This window comes from Brienomyrus brachyistius, chromosome 22 (genome assembly GCF_023856365.1).
Source record: "Brienomyrus brachyistius isolate T26 chromosome 22, BBRACH_0.4, whole genome shotgun sequence".
Classification (NCBI taxonomy): domain Eukaryota; kingdom Metazoa; phylum Chordata; class Actinopteri; order Osteoglossiformes; family Mormyridae; genus Brienomyrus; species Brienomyrus brachyistius.
This window is the reverse complement of record NC_064554.1, coordinates 16562931-16583944: the sequence shown is the minus strand read 5'-3', so window position 1 is coordinate 16583944 and position 21014 is coordinate 16562931. Positions and strand designations below refer to the sequence as shown.

Sequence of the window (21014 nt, the reverse complement as noted above, 5' to 3'; positions counted from 1 at the left end):
GCAGTTAATTTTAACAAGTAAAACTTTATTGGAATGATACATGATGTAAAATATTACTTTTTTTTTCTCTGACGTACTTCTGTCCTACGGGTCTCCGCCAAGTTGTACGGAAGAGGGAAAATATTTAAGACTGTCAAAGGCAGAGTTACAGTATACAATATAGTATCCAGAAAGGTATGACAGGCTCCACCACTGGGAGAACAGGTTCATGTTACTGAAAATACATTTAGAAAATATGAACGGTATAATAACTTATTTTAAAAAGTAAAATTTGTAAGAAGTGTTAGGAATCGGAGGCAAACCAGACCCACAGAGGTGGTAGTGAAGGGGGTGTGGCTAGATGGACGTACAAGACAGAAATCATAAATAAAAATGAACTGGATTTCCGATGTCATTCATTAACGTGTCTACAAGGAATGGGGGTTTCCTGGCACGGAATTCTCGCCCCACCACTTAAACCTGATCACTAAAAAGATCAGCAGCAAATTCTGCTATCTTGAGTCATCACAAGCAAAACGGAGAAGGGAGGGGGAAGCCCCGCGCGGTATAACATAGCAAAAATTTTTACCGCAGAGACATTTTTACAAAAACAAAACAAAACAAAAAAAAAGCTACGAAAAAAATTTTTTCAAAAATTTGTAGTGGAATTAATACGTGACAACCTGCTAGTGTTCATAGCGTTAGGCTGCAGGTGATATCGGGCGACCCTTAAACTTGGCTGCAAAAAAAATAAAATAAAGAAGAATGCCATCTCGGTGGGAGGTGTCCTGCACTGAGATTGCCATTTCAGTACGAACGCGGAGCCTGAAACACTGCGCGCACGCGATAACGGTTTTGGCTACGCGCGAGCGAGCGTCGGTTACCCTGCCCCATCCCTAAACTGAACCACACGGTGTACCAGCTTCTGCAGCTTCATCCATACGACAGTCTCACCACAGAACCACGACTAACTTGCATCCTTTGCAAAACAATACATTTAAAGCAATTAAAACGAAAGCGGGGGGGCATTTCACGAAACATTCCGTATTCAACCTTAAAATATTAAGCATGATTAGGTTATACTAAATCCACAAAAGGACTTAGTCTGCTTATCGGGCTCCAAATACTTAATAGTTCAGTGAACATGTTTTAACAACGTCGTCGAGCAATTTAAGTGCAGAAGCCGTCTCCAGGTGGATGGAATGACGCACGCATTCAGGGGGTGGGGTCACGTGATATCAGCGCCACACCTATAAATTGTCGACTACGCAGTGTCTTCTGCCAGCGGATCATTTCATTTTCTAAATCATACCTCCCTCTGCCGAGAGACCATGCAGAACGCCAGACACGGTATGATGTTATGCACAGACCGGCACGCACAAATCGGCTATAGGAAGAACATCTAGTCAACTTAATTCTTGGTCAGGTAACCTGCGGTCAATTACAAGGTTCAATAAGGGATGTGGGGAAACAGTATGTCGGGGATTTAAGCATTAAACATAAAACTGAATCGATCGATTAATATGGAGCCGTATGTCCACGGACGATTTAGGGGAAGTCGCGTCATCCTGGAAACCAGCGAGCAGCGGACGGAAGACGCGGGAGTCGGTTCTGGACCTACGGGCGTGTCATTCACGGCGCCCCGCATGCTCTCCTAAAAGTGGCCTGGCAGATCCTTGGCATTAGGACCGTGGGATCGTTAAGCCTTCTTTCGACCAATCACACGTGGTCACTCGGCAAGAAACGAGGGGTGCCTGGGGGAGCAGGGGGAGGGCAGGCAAAGACTTTCAGAAACAACAGAGATTGATCAACCCTTGTTTGGCAAAGCTCCACCCGAGGAAGTGTCTAAGGGAGACATCGACAATACCAGAAAATGAATCATGTAGTGATTTAAAATCTGCAGCCATGTTCCCAGCAATGACAGATAAAAAAGGAACCAGGTTAAGTTAGACCTTAGTCCTATTCTTCAAACCCTTGTCCCTACTCCCTGACCACTGCGAAGAAAGAATGTTATAAAAAAAAAAAAAAAGTGAGAAACGGAAAATACAACACTGCTGGATGTCTGTGGTCTTCAATCTCTTCCAATTATCAGCAGCTCTCCACACAGGAGTTTGGGCCGTTGGTGGATGGAGATTGGCAGCCTAGAGAATCAACTTCCCCCACCCCAAAAAAAAAAAACCGTCTCCCATATATATATTTTTTTATATATATATATATTTATATATCCATCCCCTTTCTCCTTGGGTTACTGTTAGTTGGATCTAGAACTCTGCAAACTCCTTTGCACACTTCTCCGTGAAGGACACTCGGATCTCCTCCTCTTCATAGTCATCGAAGTTGCTGGTGTCACCTGGGCCTTTGCATTTGGGTATAAACGGTGCCTCAACCTAAAAAAATGATTCGTGTTAATTCAGAATCCCAATGCTGACGTCTTCTGTACCCAGTCTAACCAGTACCTGATTCAGGTCAACAAACTGACAGGCTGAGTGTGACCCAACTTTGTCCATTCTTTGACGATCCAGTTCGTATTAAAGCAATCTTCATTAAATACAGTTCTAGTCCTATGGAATACCCTGCCACAGTCCTTTTACCTGCTGAAATGTAACTATAGTTTTCTGTATTTGACCAATAACATTAAGTGCACGGCATATGGGTGTGTATGTGTTACCATTGCTTGGTTCATTTTAACTGACAGAATCCCTCGATTTGCAAGATTTCTAGACCTTTGTGCAGCATCAACACCTGCTAATCTATTCGATCGCTAACAGAGCCAACACATGGAGGCAGTCTCGCCTGCTCACCTTCCTCTGGTAGATGGCGATCCAGTCCGTTGTGGCGAACCACTTATGGCCCTTGATGTCGTTGACGCCATTCTTGAGGTTCCCGAAGCGCTTGGTGAGGTCTACCTGGAGTAGGTTTCTCAGGAGGTCCTTCAGGTCGGAGCTGAAGTGCGAGGGGAAGCGAACCTGAGGAGGAGTACATGAGAGGGTGTGGTCAGTGAAGGAGGACGGAAACACCTTGGCGTTTGAGAAGCAGAAGGCAAGAAACCGAAAGTGTTGCGTATGGCGAGAAGATAATTCTTTTGACCAAAGCATTCGTGGTATAGCTTGGGGAAAGAAAACACACATGAGAATGGAACTGAAGGACAGGGCAGAGAAAGTGTAAAACTATAAGGAAGTTTTATACTGGTTTCAATGACCCTTACGAGAATCCTTTGGGAAGGTGAATCAAAGCTCACGAACGTTTCGGCTATGCTGGGAATGCCATCCATCCATTTCTTATAACCTCTTATGTAGCACAGGGTCACCCCCAGGAGCCTGAAGCCTACTGCAGGCAGCACAGGGCACAAGAGTCTGGTACGCTCTGAACTGGATGCCAGCCCATTGCAGGACACGTACACACAAGGTCGCACACTTTGGGCAGATTCCACACCCCACACGCCGGGCCCACAATCACACCACAACCCTGGAGGTATGAGGCCACAGTGCTGCTTAATCTAGAATTCCGATCTGGAATCTGTCCAAAAAAATGATACGTGGGAGACAGCCGCTTCCGAAGTAATCCTACCTTCCCTGAGACGATCTTCTCGTAGATCTGGATGGGCTGGTCAGCGAAGAACGGAGGATATCCAGCAGCCATCTCGTAGATCAGCACTCCCAGGGCCCACCAGTCCACTGCTTTGTTATACCCCTGAGGAATAAGGAGTGGAGCTATTGAGACACTCAGTATAACATCAAGACTCCATGGCTCAGGCGCCAACGATTCACCCCTGCGTTTCTCTGCCGCGTCGCGCCAACTTAATTTAGGAAGAACACGTGGAAACGAGGCACAGGAACTGACGAGCGCACCTTGCTGAGGATAATTTCAGGAGCCAGGTACTCCGGAGTGCCGCAGAGTGTCCAGGTCCTGCCTTTTACTCTCTTGGCAAATCCAAAATCTGTTACCTTGGAAACGAGATGCGAGAGAACTTTGCCTCAGACGACAGTGGCTCTGAAACTCCGGTAGAGGGCTCAGCGTCGGCGGCTAAATGCAGACTCACCTGTATGTAGCCCTGCTGATCGATGAGCAGGTTCTCTGGCTTCAGGTCTCTGTAGATAAGGTCCAGTGAGTGCAAATACTCGAACGTGAGCACGATCTGGGCGGCGTAGAATCGGGCGTGTGGCTCGCTGTGTGAGGGGGAGAGAGAGAAAGGACGGCTTCGGCAAAAGATCCAGGGTGACGTTATAGGCTGCTGTGCAAGGTGGAGGGGGGGTCGTCAGCTAGCTCACCTAAACCTGCCGATCCTTCTCAAGTGAGAGAACATCTCACCCCCCGGTACATACTCCATCACCATATACAGGTTACTATTGTCCTGCAGATTGGAGAGATTCATTAGGTACAGACAAACCCTCTCTCATTACTCATCATCTTACATTACGATAAATTAATTTCCAACAAAAACAAAGGTTACATAAGTTTAAAAAAAAAAAAAAAAAAAAAAACGATATTAACAACAAACAACAACACAGGTAAACATTTACAAACGTTTGCTTTATGCCACTTCACTTTTACAGAAGATCTACATTAGCATGTATTCGCTAACCAAAATAAATACGCATTTAACGAAAAAAAAAGAGCAAAAATAGGGTTTAGCATTTGTTTATCACGAACCAATAATGGACATACAATCATGTGTGGCATGATGCTTCGGTCAAAGACGGAGCACATGTACGACGCTAGTCCCACGAGATTGTAGTGGAGCTGAAAATCTGTTAGGGTCTAGCGGTACTGTAGCCTTCGTAACCTCATTTTGCAACATTACTCACATGTTTGCAGTGATGCTGGTGTAAACAAACCTACTGTGCTGCCAGTGGCATTAAACTATAGCACATACTTATGTACAGTACACATTACTCACATGTTTGCAGTGATGCTGGTGTAAACAAACCTACTGTGCTGCCAGTGGCATTAAACTATAGTACATACTTATGTACAGTACACATTACTCACATGTTTGCAGTGATGCTGGTGTAAACAAACCTACTGTGCTGCCAGTGGCATTAAACTATAGTACATACTTATGTACAGTACACATTACTCACATGTTTGCAGTGATGCTGGTGTAAACAAACCTACTGTGCTGCCAGTGGCATTAAACTATAGCACATACTTATGTACAGTACACATTACTCACATGTTTGCAGTGATGCTGGTGTAAACAAACCTACTGTGCTGCCAGTGGCATTAAACTATAGCACATACTTATGTACAGTACACATTACTCGATAACGATAAAATCTTACCGATTTATACTTTATATCAGCTGTGCATTTATCATATCATTCCCGCGTTTACTATTTGTTAGTCTTATTTGGTGGGTTATTTTTCTGCGTCTGGAGATGCACAAAATTTTTCCCCATATAAATAGTTAATTTCTTCTTTTTGCCCGTTTGGGCTTAGAAAAGATTTCATAGGAAAATTCTACTTTCGTGAAAGTGGGGGACACCTGTAGTAATGATGACTCCCTTGTTTGCTTATAAAAATGCAATTTTTAACAGGAAACTGAACCATGGTGCCAACTGATATGTACAATCAGTACACACATGGGCTTTGAACCCCCCCACACCCCCCCCTTTGCTCTGTATGTGGGGTTTGCATGTTCTGTGTCATAAGGGTCCCCCCTCCCCCCCCAGTCCAAGGACACACAGTTAGGCTAAGTGGGATCTCTAATTTACGACTGGGTGTGTGAGTGTGTACCCCCCCCCCATGCCGCCTAGGATGGGGCAGCAGAGCAGCCTAGAGCAGCACCTGGAAGATGGATGGATTGACTGATGGATGGATGGATGGATGGATGTGCATACCTTAAAGGAGTGCTCCACTCGTACAAGGAAAGGGAAGCTGACGGCTTGCAAGATGCGCTTCTCGTTCAGAGTGTGCTCAATCTGCTTCAGCTTCACCACCTGGGGGGGGGGGGGTGGACATGTTTACCAATAAGCCTCTTCTCAAGCCGGCTACAGAAGGGATGAATCTGGGCCTCGATCTCCATTCGCCGCTAAGCTGTGACTCTGCATGTTTTCTCAATCTCCTGCGTTATCTAGTCCAATTAGGGGGTTATTTCAGTATTTTTACCAAAATGCAGTAACGAGCATTTCCTGATCGCACGATGACGTGCGTACAAAATTCATATGCAAGTTTAGTCTAATGTAGCGATATAGTTAGAGCTGAACAAAGCGATTCTGAATCATGGGTGGGGATGCATGGAAACGCATAGGCCACAGATGGTGGGCGGGGCTTCTCCCAGATCAGCCAAGCCCCTCCCACCATCGGCGAGCTTTGGACTCGCTCTCTTTATCAGCACGCTGGTCCGCGGCCAAAGTCGAGCTCACCTTCTGTTTGTCTAGGATCTTCATGGCATAATGCTGACCCGACTCTTTGTGCTTCACCAGCATGACTCGTCCAAACGACCCCGTGCCCAGCGTCTTTAGCCGCTCGAACTGGTCCAGCGAAGCTGTGTTCTGCGGGGGGGGGGGGGGGGGGGGGGTCGCACAGAGAATAACAACTCGGAATCCATGCCATTTTTAGATGTGCATGATGGTTCACAGTATCCGATCTCCACCCAGCCGCCCCCCAATCCTCACATCTTGTGATGGGCCTTCCACACTTGGCCACTAGGTGGCAGAAAGTAAAAAAAAAAAAAATGCACAAGGCAGCAGAGCTGGGAGCCTTGTGCACGAGCACAAGTCGGTGAAGCGCAGCTCCCTCTTGTGTTTGGACCCGAATATAAAACTGCGAGAGCATGGCGGCGTACCGCGTGACAGCCTGGGGGATACGATGGCTGTATGATCAGCATGTACGTGTGTGTCAGAGCACTGTAAGCAACAGATAGGAAACAAGCGCTGTTTCTGCGAGTGAGTGAAGGTAAGAGCAGACACAGAGAGCGCAAGCTCTGGTATCAAGCCTTGGCAAGTGCCCTTGTCCAGCCCAGTTCATTCCCATGACGTCCACACCCCATATCCTACCTGCGCTGGGTTCTCCCATTTCTTAAGAAAGTCTTCTTTGGCTTTTGTGAGAAACTCCTTCACTATAAAAGAGAGAAAATAATAATAAATAATAAACAAACAGCAGTTAGGTTCTGGTGAACAGGTGGCTCTGATTGACCTTCTCGTTGTCTTCTCATAAACAGCTTCCCGAACCCAGAGGCCTCTAAAATCCCTCTGCCCTGAATGTCCGAAACTTAACAGGAACATGCCATGCCGGAGGATGCAGGCTGGCTAGACCAGGGTATTCACCGATTCGTCATCAGCCGGCGATCACAAGACCACATGACCAGCTGTGCGTTTAACAGTGGGATTTCCAGGAATCAGCCAATCACGTGCGACCCTGGCCGCTAACCGCCGGCGCCACCTGCACCAACATCAAAGGGCCGCATGTCAGCCGTGATAGGACTGTGGTGGGGAGCCGCTCGAGAGAAGACCCCCCTCCCCAAGTGGGCCGGATGTCTCCGATATAGGACGAGAGGCCAGGGGGCCTGTTCCCGCCATCACCCAGCATGCTACAGGGCTGCACCACTCCTTATCTCTACTAGCTAATCGTTCACCAGAATAACAACCTGTTCCTCCCCGTTATCAGGCCTGGCCGTTCACCGAGGCCACCATCGCTAGCGCCGTGCTAGTATACTAAAGCAGTACAGGACTCTTGGGACAGCACAATCTTCACATGGATTTATTCCAGTTTTTGTCACCGAGACGACCACAACCGGCACACTGCCCACAGACACTTTCACCTTTGACGTTCCCTCTCGCAGCTCGTCTCGAAAATCTCCTGCCCCACAACCACACGCTAGTGAGAGCAGAAGCTTCATTAGACTTGGCTTCTTCAGGCGCGCGCGCGCGCACACACACACACACACACACACACACACACACACACACACACACACACACACACACACACACACACACACACACACACACACACACACACACACACACACACACACACACACACACACACACACACACACACACGACCCCACAGAAAGCGAGCAAAGCGCGGGACAAAGTCCAGACAGACTCTGCTTTGTCTATTCGGTCCCAGAAGCACGTCCCCTGCAGGGACTCCTCCAAGAAATAGACCCACTACTTCCCATGGTAAAACCCCCATCCTTCTATGGAGATGTTGCCAGCCCCTTGGGACAAGGACCTCCAGGAAGGTCTGCGGCAGAGCTGTTCAGCTTCGGCGGTCCGAAGGCTAGAACACGTCCTACATAACTGTCACATGATTCCTGAAGCCGAGCAGAGCTGCTACGCCGCTTCAGATCTTGCTTGCTTTTTGCCCCTCGCCATCTGTGACCCTGCCTGCTCTTCAGCCCCGCCCTCTTCCCATCCTGTCTTGCCAGACTTCCTGTCACATGACACGCTGTCGTCTATTTCCTGCTTCGTGTTGCAAGCCTTGGACTATCAGTAGACTGTCGCCCAGCTGTGCCTCCCCAGTAGAGGGCAGCACTGCAAAGGGATACCCCCCCTCCCAGGAATGACTGTGACATGTACAGATCTGCCCCAAAGGCTCTTATCCCATTTGGAATCTCCCCCCAGTATCTCACAGCTATTGGATAGGATCTGCTCGTCAACTGCTCGGAGTGACACACTGAGAGCGGGAGGTGTTGCGGTAGGTGGGGGGAAGCAAGGGCTATTTCATAATGGCTCTCGAGCCCGACCTCATTTTGCCCTCCCCAGCAGCCACAGACAAATGAGAGGCCAGGATCAATAGTGCCCCCATCGATTTGCTTGGCTACCTCCGCAGGTCCGCAGAGACTTTAGGGGCAATCCCAGATCCACTGGTCCATACACAGAACCTTCTCGATATACACGGTCCATCCACACTTCCTTTATCAACCGATTTCCTACAGGCACAAACGAAAACACAACCAAATCCTGCCCTGAAGCACTATTGGATTGTATTTAGTACTTGTTTGTTTTTGTTTTTTTTTTTTAAGAAAAAAGGGAGCCAGTCCTCTGTTTCCAAAAACAAACAAAGCTGGTGAGGTCCCTTTAAGAACAGCCAGGAAGTGGATGTACACAGACCTGCCCTTGTTATGCAAGTGAGCAGGAGCCGTGGGGATATTTTTAGATACTGTGAATGCTCCACCTTGATTGTATGTCAGAACACTGGCTGTAAAAAAAACACACACACAGGGACCCCAGGCGTGGAGACGGGCTTACTGAAGGACACACAGTCCAGACAAGGCAAGTCCAATCGGCACCATGGAGACCGACCCCTGGATCGGTCGCCTTGGAGAGAGAAACTCCCTAACCCGTTGCCCGGTCCATCTACAAGCCCGCCCACTCTTTCAGACAGACGAACGCGTTACCTTGGAGATGGACACTGAGCCCCGTCCGGGTTGCCGTGGATACCCAGCACCAAACACAACCACCACAAGCCATTAAATTAAAAAAAACACAAGGATCGCCCACCCAGCTTCTGATCCAGACATCAAAGGGCACCACCAGTTACTGACCCCCCCTCTGCTTTCACGATGACCTCTTTGGCGACGTTCATCTACAACAGCAGACCTTTTCGAGAGCCACATTTCTTATTTTTGTCCACAATCGGACCTTCCTCCAGTAGTTTACGGCAGATTCACACCTGGGGAAACCATCAACCCAGAGTTAGGAGACCAACGAACAACGAAAAGGGAGATCCAATGGGGGGGGGAGAGGGAGATAAACACCTCCCCTCCTAAAAATGGTTTTGTATTCCCCCCCCAGCCTGACTCACGCACTCTGGCCGTAGGCCGCGGGCTCATCCTGGGTCCGGTAGTGAGCTTGCTCCCCGCTCCAGGTGTCCCTGAGGCAGGGTCCGCTACGATGGAAAAGCTTCCCCGTCAGCCTATGCAGGGCTGACATGGTCAGCAGCACAGCAGCTCAAGAGCTCCGGGTGGGGGAAGACACATCGGAGACACAGACGATGCCACTATCCCCAGGGAGAGATGGATTCCTGGCCTAACTCCGGGATCTCTGCCTGCAAAGATGCCTGGGTCTCCCCCCTGTAGGACCAGGAATCCCAGTGCTCGTTCTGCAGCACGACTTGTCCGTAGCGCTGGGGGCTACTAAGCTTACGCCACTCCCCGACTTCCCGTCCCAACCCAATCCCATCAAACCCACCCCCCCGGATTCCTTCCTGTGGGCCCCCACATCAGCCAAATATATCAGGACTCAGACAAGCCTGTCCAACAAGGGAAGGAGCCATTTCCACATCCAATCCCGGAGCAGGCGGCCATGGGGTCTGTCCTGGGAAGATCTCCTGCAGCGGTTACCAAAAGAGAAGCTCGTCACAGCTGCCCCAGCTTACAGCAACTCGCAGATGAGCAGGATGCTAACAATCCACGTGGAATCCTCGTTTGCCGCTCACCGCGAAGGCAAAATTCACTCCGGCGATTCTGGTCAGGTCTCATTCCGAACAACTCCCACCAAAGGCAAACTCCCAATGGAGGCGGCGTCGCACATTTCAGTCACGGAGAGTCCGTCATGCGGCAGCTTAGTCCTCATCATACACGACTCTGCACGTCGCGTCGTCTCGTACAGGAGGTGATTCTGCCGAGTGCACTGCCCTGTCCCGCAGCTCACCGAATATTTACTGAAGTCATTCGACCAGTTTAATTGCCTCGCCTCCCTGTGAGAAGTTTAACCTTCAAGCCTTGGGCCATGTGTTAAATAACTTAACCGAGTAAACAAATTACAAATGTAGACGACTATCCCAGTCACTAGTGAGAAATTCTTCTATGGTACAAATAATGTCCCAGGGTGTCTTGCTGGTGGTGGTGTTGGGGGGGGGGGGGGGGGGTGTGCTGCCACACAAAGAGGCCACTTTGTATGAGTTTGCTCTGTCACGTGTTGTTTGAGAGACCGTTCTCCATATCAGGACCCGACCCCCAGGAGGATCACACCAAGAGGAGCACATGATCCCTCAGAGCCAGGGCCCCACTAGCTGTTAACAACCTGGTCATGATGGGGTGGGGGTGGGATGGGCTCATACAATATACAGAAAGCCGAGGAGCCAGTCTCCTCTACAACTCCTTTCAAAGCCAGGCCAGGCCATCCAGGGGCTGGCAGCCAAAACGTTTTAAAAGCCTTTCTGCTTTTAGAAAAAGCTCTTTCTTTATCTCACAGTTTCCAAGAGCAAAAAAATAAAAAAATAAAATCAAGCTAAAGGGGTCATGAGCGATTCCCATCCAGGGTGAAGAACAGCATACAAACACACCACTGCCGACAAATAGCCGACCACGGAGGAGCTGCAGAAATGAATGCACACTTAAACCACACTTGGAAAAACCTCTAGGTCCAAAAGCTGAAAACCCAGCAATTTCTGCACTGAAAGACAACTCACCGCTGACCTTTTGCAGCACATTCACAGCCGATATCAATCTGGGAAGACCTACTGACCATTTCTGGATACCAGCCAGAGGCAAATGTGCCCAAAAGCTACCCAAACGCCACACACACCAGCAGCACACAATCCCCCCCGCCCCAATTCCCACAATAAAGAGACTATCTACATCATCTCTGACAGGCGAGGAACCAGATGAGAGCCCAGCCCATATCCACAAACTAGTGGCCCACTCATCTGGCCCTAGAGCACGACATCGCTCCACTCAGTTAGGGCTGAAAATGCCACTCTCGTCATATGCTACAGCCAGTATCCCCCCCCCCACCCAGCACTGGGGCTCTGCATCAACTCATACATTTAACTCTCAATAACTTTGTTTCTCCGACAAAAAGGGCCAAACCGTGAAATGCATCGATGCTTGGTTTAATGTTCTTTCAAAGGGGAAATGCCGAGTGCGCGAGGGGGATGGGGAAGGGGGAGGCAATCCTTTTCATTAATCTAAATACGGCTCGGTCCTCTAATAAACAACCAATCTCATCTACTGTCCCTAAAGAGATGGGGGCTGGGAATGCAACGCAGCAACGGGGGCTTCTGATCATGCAACAAGTAGCAGGACCCAACTACACACATCCGTGTCCCCCGCACCCCCACATGTTAAAAGTGCGGATGGAATGTCGTGCGTACACTGTCAGCCTGTCGGAGACATTCACACCCCCGATGGGATGACAAGCCCAAACCCCCAGGCGGGTCGAGCAAGACTATTCTACAAGACAATAAGGCTCAATATCAGTATTTATGCTCCTCCAAGTATGTATAAGAAATCAAGCAACAATAAGTTGCTCCCCTAACCAGCAGATCAATGGCTTGACTGCGCTGGGCCCGATTACTGCAGTGCCATTACAATCACGGCGCATTTCGCCTCGGCTGTGCATGGCCACCGCGCGTCTTCTCACTACCATTCGGAAGGAGGCCAGTTTTACAGCAAGCTAGGCGCTTTCCCGTAACGCTACGGCCCGACCGAGTAGGCGTAAGCTGGTCGGGGCTTGAAGACGGAGCAGGGCCAACGTGCAGCTAACAATCAGGCTACGTGGAAGTCCTGCAGCCCCTCTACACATCGCCATTATCGTAGTGAAAATGCTCACCGCTTTCCATCTCGCTGCCCTTCTTGGCGGTGGGCGCGTTGCCCATGATTGCAGGCCGAGCAGGGAATCCCTTGACTCGGCGATCCCGGCTGTTCTCTTCACGATCCTTTCCAGGACGGGTCTGGGCTGCCTGGACCCGATGGTACGGTCGACTAGCTAGTTATGTAGCTAGCTAGCTAGCTAGCATGCAAGCTAAAATGCATATATTCGCCTTAATAACTCCCGTGCACTTCTGTCGTTGCTCCCTGAGGAGGAGGAGGAGGAGGAGGAGGGGAAAAAGCAGCTCCGATCTCGCGAGCGCGTATATCTGCTAGCAGTCGTACGTTGGTCTGGGAAGCTCGGCTTTTCCTACGCTTATGTTAAGCTTCCGACAGTCCCAGACCCAGTCCAGCACGCCGAACCCGGTTCGGATATTCTTTCCTCACCTGTACCTTCTCGTAGCGACCACCGCGGTACCCCCTCGGATCTATGATTTTTTTTTCTTAAATCCTCCCGAGATCAACAACTCGACTTAATTCTAGTGTCCACTATTCAAAATAAGTCACACCCTTCTTTTCCAGACCCCGGTTCAGAAGCCTCGTCTAAATCCACTACCAATAACAAAATACCCAGACCGACATTCCCCCCCATTAATCCTCGGACTTGGGTTGATAGGTTGACTCCAAGCTTACAAGATGTACCGCCTTTGCCCAGAGCCGATAGGTCAATTCAATATGATAGACAGTTAAGGTCGGTTATTGATAGGATACAAAATGTTGTGTCAAATCTTTGAGCCATTTTGATTAGTCAATTTTCATCTGTCAAAATAATTTCCCCCCGCCCCCACACACCAACGAATAACGTCACCTATTATTTTCCTCCCAATTCGGCCACGCCCACATTTCTGTTAAATAATTTTGGTTGGCTAATCCACCGACATGTACTGGTAGTCTTACATAGAAACCGCTCCATCTGTAGAATTTAGATTGGTTATCAAAAAGCAAGGCGTCTAATACCAATGGCCTCGCCGACCCCCTCCCGCCCGGATAATCTGTGATTGGCCGAGTGACGTCAGTAGCAATCTATTTATAGAAGGTTGGTCAGACTTTTAAGGCACGAGTGGAGTCTACGGCTGCAGAATGTTAAATCGTTGTTTTTGCTGTTGGCAGCTCATATTGTATTATCTACGACACTAAAACCAAATACAAATACGCAAAGAATTACAGCATTAACCATTTTAAAGCACACACACACACACATATATATATATATATATATAGAGAGAGAGCATTAATATTTACCTCAGAAGAACCAGTTGGCTATGCGGTAACGTTGAATGGTTCTATTGAAATCGCGTAAACAGCATGCATACCGTGCACATCAAATAACTAAATTTATTAAAAAAAAAAAAAAACACTTGGAATATAAAAATTCGGATGTCTTATTAGTTGAAATGACTGTATATTCATAGTAAGAATATGCAATTCATTTTCAAAGTGCAACACACTGTAATGTAAACATATTTATAAGGTCATCATTGAAAGTTACGATGCATACACGTTCCTACTTTCCTGGTTTCTACGAAGGTACTTTGGCCAAAGTTTTGCGCAAAGGCTGTTTGTGACTGCATTTATTCTAGTCACCAGATGTTTTATGTACGTGAAGGCTGGTTGTCACTTCAGAAAACTTCTGCCATCTGACGATACAAGCAGAGTTGAAACACTAACGACGGGGGGTTGGAATATATTAACATATTAAACACTCCATCCAAACTCCTACCTTTTATCCAGGTGAGGAGCGTAGAGGGCTGGGGCCTATCCCAGACAGCATAAAGCACAAGGCTGCGTATCACATTGGACAGCACATCAGCCCCATACAGGACCCATGCGCTCACACGATCCTCTACTTAGTGAAACTCCGGGGCCTAGCACCCATTCAGCCATACACTATTCACAAAAACAGAAACCCATTTAACCAAAGCACAAATCTTCAAGTCTTTAGACTTGCTTGATATACGAGGAACATGCAGACACCACAGAGAACAGAAGCACGACTGAATCCCGGAGGTGTGAGGCAACAGCGCTATCCAATGAGCCACTGTCATGTTAAATCATTTTAATATTTTACAAACACTTCATGGTAATAACATAATACCAGTTAATTAGCAACATAACAGATCCAAATCCTGATCGCATCACATAGCTAATCTTTCATGTAAATTTCTCCAGAATGGCTGCTGAGGTAAGACGGCATCGGAGAGGGAATGGAAGATATAGTGGTTCAGCTGGACAAATTTGGAGAGAAAAGGAGAGTCAACATCGTAACCATGTGAATGAGAGAAGCAGCGTTGCCCTAATGACGGAAGACGTGGTGTTAAATCCGGTCCTGCTCCTCACATGGAAGCTGATCCAGTTGCCTAGCAACACCAGATGAGTCGGACCTATTACACTGGAATTGCTGGCAGTTAAGTGAACCGTGCTACTGCGATGGTGCAGTGCCGCTCATTTTTATGAATGAGAAAGGAAGCAAGAAGCTCCTCCCTCGCTGTAACCCAGCTCTACACCAAGAACTTTACATGCAGGGAGGAAAACAAAACAATTGGCATTTATTCATCCTCATGTGAATTTTATAAAGAATCTTCAAACAAATTACAAAAGAAATGAGAATTTAAAGACAGATGTCATATAAGAAAGGTATGTACATGAACAGCAAAATAAGTCCTGACCTTTCAACAGTTGTAAATAAAATTTTGCCAAGTACCATGATGACTTCTGAGCAGGGCAAATGGACAGAAACTCTCACAGCCAAACCATGTGACCATACATAGCCAAAACTACCCAGAACCACAAGGCGCTGCCCCCCCCCCCCCCCCAACACGTGTATTCAACCATCTGCTCCACAGTATTCAACGCCACCGTGCATTTCCACACAAAGCAGGAACTGTCACACCGTTCCGATAAATACGAAGGTGTAACTGAAGATCGCAAGCCTTTTTACTAACTTCTGGAGCAAAATAACAAACTTCTGCTTCAGTCACAAAAAGCTCATTGGATTTTCTCTCCTAATATCCTGATGGTTTTATTCCAAAAAAAAAAAAAACCTTCTTTAACAAGATGAAATTTACACACACACACAAAAAATAATGCAATTAGTGTACATAGGAATACAATGGGATTAATCTCCCCATTTAGTCCCAGTCCAGAGAGATGTTCTCCTCAGAAGTCACAGCCCCAAAGGTAGAGAAGGCCTGTTCACATCGCCTTGTTGACAGGAGCCTGACTGAAACCTTCATGTAAAGTTTCAGGTCAAAGTATGGCAAGTGCTGCGAATATGTGGATGTTGCAGTATACATTTTTTTTGTCTCCTTTTGAGTTAACCAAATACCCCAATATACTAACATAAGTGCCAGGGGTGGTCAGGTAGGATGTTGTGGTATGCCTGATTGTGTGTGTGTCTGTCTGTCTAACCAGGTTCATGGGCCTTTTCTTACAAGCAGTCCATGGAGTTTGTCAGGCATCAAACTAAGGGGCGGAGCCTCCCAGGGGGACAGGAGGGGGGAAGCAATGGTGTTGGGAGCGGGGGTCCACATTCTCAGAGTCCTCCATCCGCTCGGCACAGCCCTCCCAGTTGATGTGAAGCGGGTTACGCGTGGGTTAGAGGCCAGAATGTTTCTCTGAAGCTGAGCAAGGCAAACACACAAAGTTCAGTGTGGATTCAAACTGGAATGAAACAATCTGTCTTGCATTTTATACTGGAATATTTTTAATAAAACTGATTACCAGTTTGGCTGAAAATTGTTGGGTGAAAAAAAAAAGATGTTATAGTTTTACTCTGTTTCACTGAAGACATTATGATTAAACTGGCAGACAATTGCAACTGAGCCCCCAAAAGTTTCATTTCAAAATAAGTCATTTAAAAAAAAAAAAAAACTAAGACAAAATTTTGTAGAGCTAATCATAGCTTAAAAATAACTTCATAAAACCCAAGAAGAAGGTACACGTTCACCCACTCACATGCATAATTTGGTGCCGTTTGGGGGGGGGGGGGGGGGGGGAGGAGACACAAACCTATTATCATCAAAAACATTCCTACAAAAAAAAAAAAAAACATTTCTGCCCACTGTTCTGATTAACCAATGTGTGATTAAATACATCTACCTGTGCATAATCAGGTTTTAGAGGTGGGTTTTCACGCAGCTCTGGGTCAGTATATTCATTGTTGACGTAGTAGCCGATGCGGATGAAACTCTTGCCCACGGTAGGTGCATGTGATCAGCACAACGGTCACTCCCACCGCGTCGCTCTCGGGAATCAAGCCTGTGTTGGGGGCATCCGCCTGCCAGGAGCAATTCAAGATGAGGCGAAGAGAGCGCAGGGGACAGATACAGCAGCAGGAAATCTAGCTCTGCCCCACAAAACAAACCAATTAAGCAATTAGCAGTAATTAGAGTTAAGCTGAGGCAAGCATGCCCTTGAACACATTTTAGTACCCAAACAAACGAGGACAGGAAAAAAAAAAAAACAACTCACCTGAAACACAAACATATGCCTCCCAGCAGGAACAGGACCCACCAGAACCGAGTCCAACGTCCTGATCGTACTCTTCACTTTCTGCTGAGCCTACATATATTATCTTCCATTCCAAGTCTGAGGGACAAACAGACGAAAGCTGTAAGCATTGCAGGTTGGAATGTTTGTAATTACATTTTGTCACTACAGAAATCAAGAAATTTCCACTAATACCACAGAAAATATTTAACAATAATCTATGCAGAAGTTTAAATGCTGGGGTGTTCTTGCTAGCAGAGTAAAACGCGCCTTTAATTTCATTTAAACAGAGGAAAAATATCGCGATGGCACATATAAATCCTTTAAAATGAAGTTAATTTCTTGCACTGCAGGTTCCCAGCCTTTGCCGGGAGCTTCTGGCCGCCATAACGGTCCCCGGGCATGTCGAATGAGCGCGTCACAATGCGGAAGAGCACCGCCCATTTGTCACAATCTGACCAATTGTCACAGAGGGGCGTGGACACGAGCCATTTTCGATCGCTTGCTTCAAGTCCCCGCCGGCGCCAAATTTCAAAGACCGCCCCCCCCCCACTTTCGTCCTGAAGTCTTCGTTAACTATTACATTTCATAAATACAGAAAGGCTTGAGCTTCTATACCACAAATCAATAAATGTTTTAGCACAGACACTGACATAATGCACTCATGTAGCATTTATTTAAGATGAGTATTTTGGCTGATGTCTGGGTGCTCTTTAATTGGTAGCTAGTAAATTCATGATTCCTGGCTATAATTAGTTAAGTTATTTTTAAATTTCAAAATAAACATGCGAGTTTTCTCTTACAAGCTATACCAAGCCAGAAAGGCATGGCACAAAAGTATTTGCCCGGTGCCAACTTCACATACTACGGCGGACACACCATTTCAGTTCACTTAACTAGGCGTCGCGTTTCCGCCATTTCTAAATATAAAACAAAAATACAAACAAAGAGATGAAGCATGTTAACGCAGTACAAACACGTCAGCTTATGACAAAACAACCAGATCTCCCGGCAACTGTCGTAGCGATCCGCCCGCCATTTCACGTACCCTCATGTAATATGAGGAACATTTACCAGCTAGCAACTACGACAGAAAAAAAAAACACAGCTCGACCGATAAGTCCTGACACTTTGTCTCGGTGTCGCGCAGTCGAGGCGATCCATACCTTCCGGCAGATCCTCCTGCACTCGAAAGTGATCTCGAACTGGAAGGGTTTCCGAAAGGGCTCGGGTTATCCAAAACGGCTACATTTAGCACTTGCACCTTCGCCATTACCGCTGCGACAGATCGGCAAGCTCCAACTGGCTACAAAATGCGTGTCTCTTGGGAGAGCCAGCGAACTACAAAGACCCAGTCCCACGCCACGCCGCTCCCGTTCACAACCACCTGGATCGGCACCGCGGAGTTAGTTGAATGTAACCGTTGCAATGCAGGGAACCGGCTCCTCCGGATCGATCGCAAGGTTGTAGGAGAGATCTTTACTTTCAACCAGGGTCTTTAAAGGGAGTCTCGGCTGTAATCGTCCATTCTGTTTCCACGAGCCGCTTTGTTTTTTATTCCACTGACAGTTTAATTCAGAAAAAAGTTCTTAATTAAGTATACGTGCTTTTAAAACACAGACTACGTATATAAACGAGGTATTCACTTGTTTTTTGTTAATCCTCCGTAAGAGGCCAAACGGCTCGCTCCCTCTCCCGCCAGAGTGTTCAGAAAGACCTTCACCGGACGTTAGAGAGAGCTGAACGATATCGACGCTGATTTGTTGAGCGGAGTCAGCAGGCCCGGATTCCGCGCATCCTATTGGTCGACTGTGTACAGTATATACGATGAGCGTGACAGGAGGAACATAAACTCGGATATACATTTGTGAGGCTGTGCTAGGGTGAGCGCAGTCCACTGAAGGGTAATGGTTATAATCGCTGATCTGGGATCGGTAAAGGCCTTACGGCACACAGACTCATTACAGGCATTTCCTTAACATATTCAACCTATTTAGAACTGTTTCTTGTAAAGTCCCCCTTAAAAACAATATATATATAACGGATAAAATGCCAGAAGCGTACAAATTCAAGATGCATACAGAATGTGTAATTCGATTGTTTGTTCAATGGTGGAAGTGAAATAACGTGTTAAAACACCAGGGGGAGACAGCTACCTTCCAGTAACACAGGTTATTCAGCTCTTCGAAATGAGCAAACATGCAGTCATCGACGGCATTACTGTTTTAATTTGATTACTGGCTGTCGTAATGCGGAAAATTTCTTTGTTATACGTTTTTCCTCTGTTGTATAACTGCAGTCCATCTCTATGGATTTTGAGTGAACTGGTTCTAAATTATGTACCATAATTCCTTGCACTTTATCTTCTTTCTCCAAGCACGGAGAAAGGTTTTTTAGAGCACGTGGCCATTTATTATTTAGAAATTGATTCATTCAGAGATTCATTCATGTGAGAACTATAGGTTCTCCATTGAGTTCCATTACATCTAATGCTTAATTGCATATTTGCACAAACATTTTACATGTGCACCCCCCTTTCCTTATAATGGAATGCTCCATGACATCATCACACTTTTAGACCCTGTTTAGAATAAGTAGACAGGCTTACGAGGTGCTGCATGTTTGCGAATCTGAGAGGGAATGGACCAGTGAAAGGATTTAAACACCTGTGAATGGGGAGTAGGTGATTCTGTTGTCTCATTTCTCCAGTATCAGGGGCTGGACTCCCACATGAGCATCCTTAGGTCTTATCACTCGGGGTTACAGCCCTGTGTATTTTAGCCTCAAAAGCCAATCTTCCTTAAAACAAAAAGTCAAGCCCTAGGTAGACTTGATTCAGCACTGGATCATTTCAATGGCTAGAAACTTCCCTAAACTCCCACCTCTGGTCTGTGTTTGTGAAGTTTGCATGTTTTCCTGATTCTTCTAAGTACTGTAGTTTATTCTGTAGTCCTGCAGTCCAAAGATATGCAGTTAGGCCAATTGATATTTCTAATTTCTCCAAAGTGTGTATGTTCGGATGTGCCCTGTGATATACTGGCATGCCACTCAAAGTGCAGTCGTACTGGGATATTCTCCGGGGCCCCCTTCTCCCTGCAACCCTGTCCAGTATGAGTGGCTGGAAGACGAATGGATGGATGAAGAGGAAGTGGCAGTGTGCAGGATGAATGCTGGGAAGACAATTCAGGTCTGCATGCATGACACCCCCCACTGCTGTCGCCAGCCAATGGCAGCACTGAACTCGGAAACAAAGGGATCATGGATGCTGGCACGACTTGTGCAGGGAAATGGGCAGCAACTCAGGTGAAGGATAAGGACAGCAGCACTACTAAACCAGACTCCTCAGTGCATACATACAAGGAACTGTTCCAAAATACCAAAATAAAAGTGAAAGCAAGCAGAAAACTGAGAGTAATTAAAGGACTTTGCATAAAATACAAAAACATACTGCTATTTATGTGAGTGGCAGTCATGCGAATTTCACGTATGATTTTACATTTTCAAGGGTCCTTGTCAAGTGTCTGGTGGGTTGAGAAACGCTGTTATATATTGAGGGAGAGACAGAGAAATGACATGACCTATGAGTGCAGAACTGACAATGAATTGGTGATTTTGAGAGAATCCAGAAAGGGCTGAAACTCTCAGTGTTCTTCGCAATTTCCTCCCTCATACACAAGCTGACTCGCACACAATGGTTCCGCACTAGGATGGACATTCCTTTTATGTCTGACATGATGAACACAGATGAATAACTCCCCCCCCCCCCCCCCAAATGCCTGAGAAAGCAGCCAAGGCACGCCGGGGTGGGGTCTTGTCGTTTCAGTTTAGCCTTCTTTCTTGCTTCCTGGCTGTCTTTCCAAGTGAAAACTGAGGGTAAACATTTATACTCATACTCCTTCAGACAAAACGGGTGATTTGTTTGTATCGGGAAAGTTGTGCATTTGTGTGTGTCTTTAAGAAACAAGCACTCAGATCTGCAGTGAGGTGCTGCATGCATGTTAAG

The 21014-nt window shown here is 47.0% G+C and overlaps 2 protein-coding genes across 5 annotated transcripts; both read right to left on the bottom strand.

Annotated features, from left to right (window-relative positions):
• Window positions 1–4: 4 nt before the first annotated feature.
• Window positions 5–13156, bottom strand: LOC125717585 (cAMP-dependent protein kinase catalytic subunit alpha). Of its 4 annotated transcripts, none has more exons than XM_048990705.1 (10): window positions 12486–13156; window positions 6978–7039; window positions 6345–6473; window positions 5820–5918; window positions 4248–4330; window positions 4019–4145; window positions 3828–3923; window positions 3547–3669; window positions 2781–2945; window positions 5–2366 (listed from the first exon to the last, which is right to left on the bottom strand). In XM_048990705.1, the coding sequence occupies exons 1-10, from the start codon at window positions 12529–12531 to the stop codon at window positions 2241–2243; spliced, it is 1056 nt and encodes a 351-aa protein (XP_048846662.1). In that variant the 5' UTR covers window positions 12532–13156; the 3' UTR covers window positions 5–2240. The 4 variants fall into 4 exon arrangements, with proteins under 4 accessions (XP_048846662.1, XP_048846661.1, XP_048846663.1 ...); XM_048990704.1 differs by lacking the exon at window positions 12486–13156 and adding an exon at window positions 9740–10051; XM_048990706.1 differs by lacking the exon at window positions 12486–13156 and adding an exon at window positions 9736–10050.
• A 1408-nt stretch (window positions 13157–14564) lies between these two features.
• On the bottom strand, window positions 14565–19037 carry asf1ba (anti-silencing function 1Ba histone chaperone). The gene is given in 10 exon segments (XM_048990766.1): window positions 14565–16043; window positions 16046–16101; window positions 16104–16143; window positions 16622–16708; window positions 16710–16799; window positions 16994–17053; window positions 17055–17110; window positions 18178–18195; window positions 18198–18227; window positions 18230–19037. Coding segments are annotated over 10 exon segments (555 nt in total). The 5' UTR covers window positions 18285–19037; the 3' UTR covers window positions 14565–15980.
• Window positions 19038–21014: the final 1977 nt, after the last annotated feature.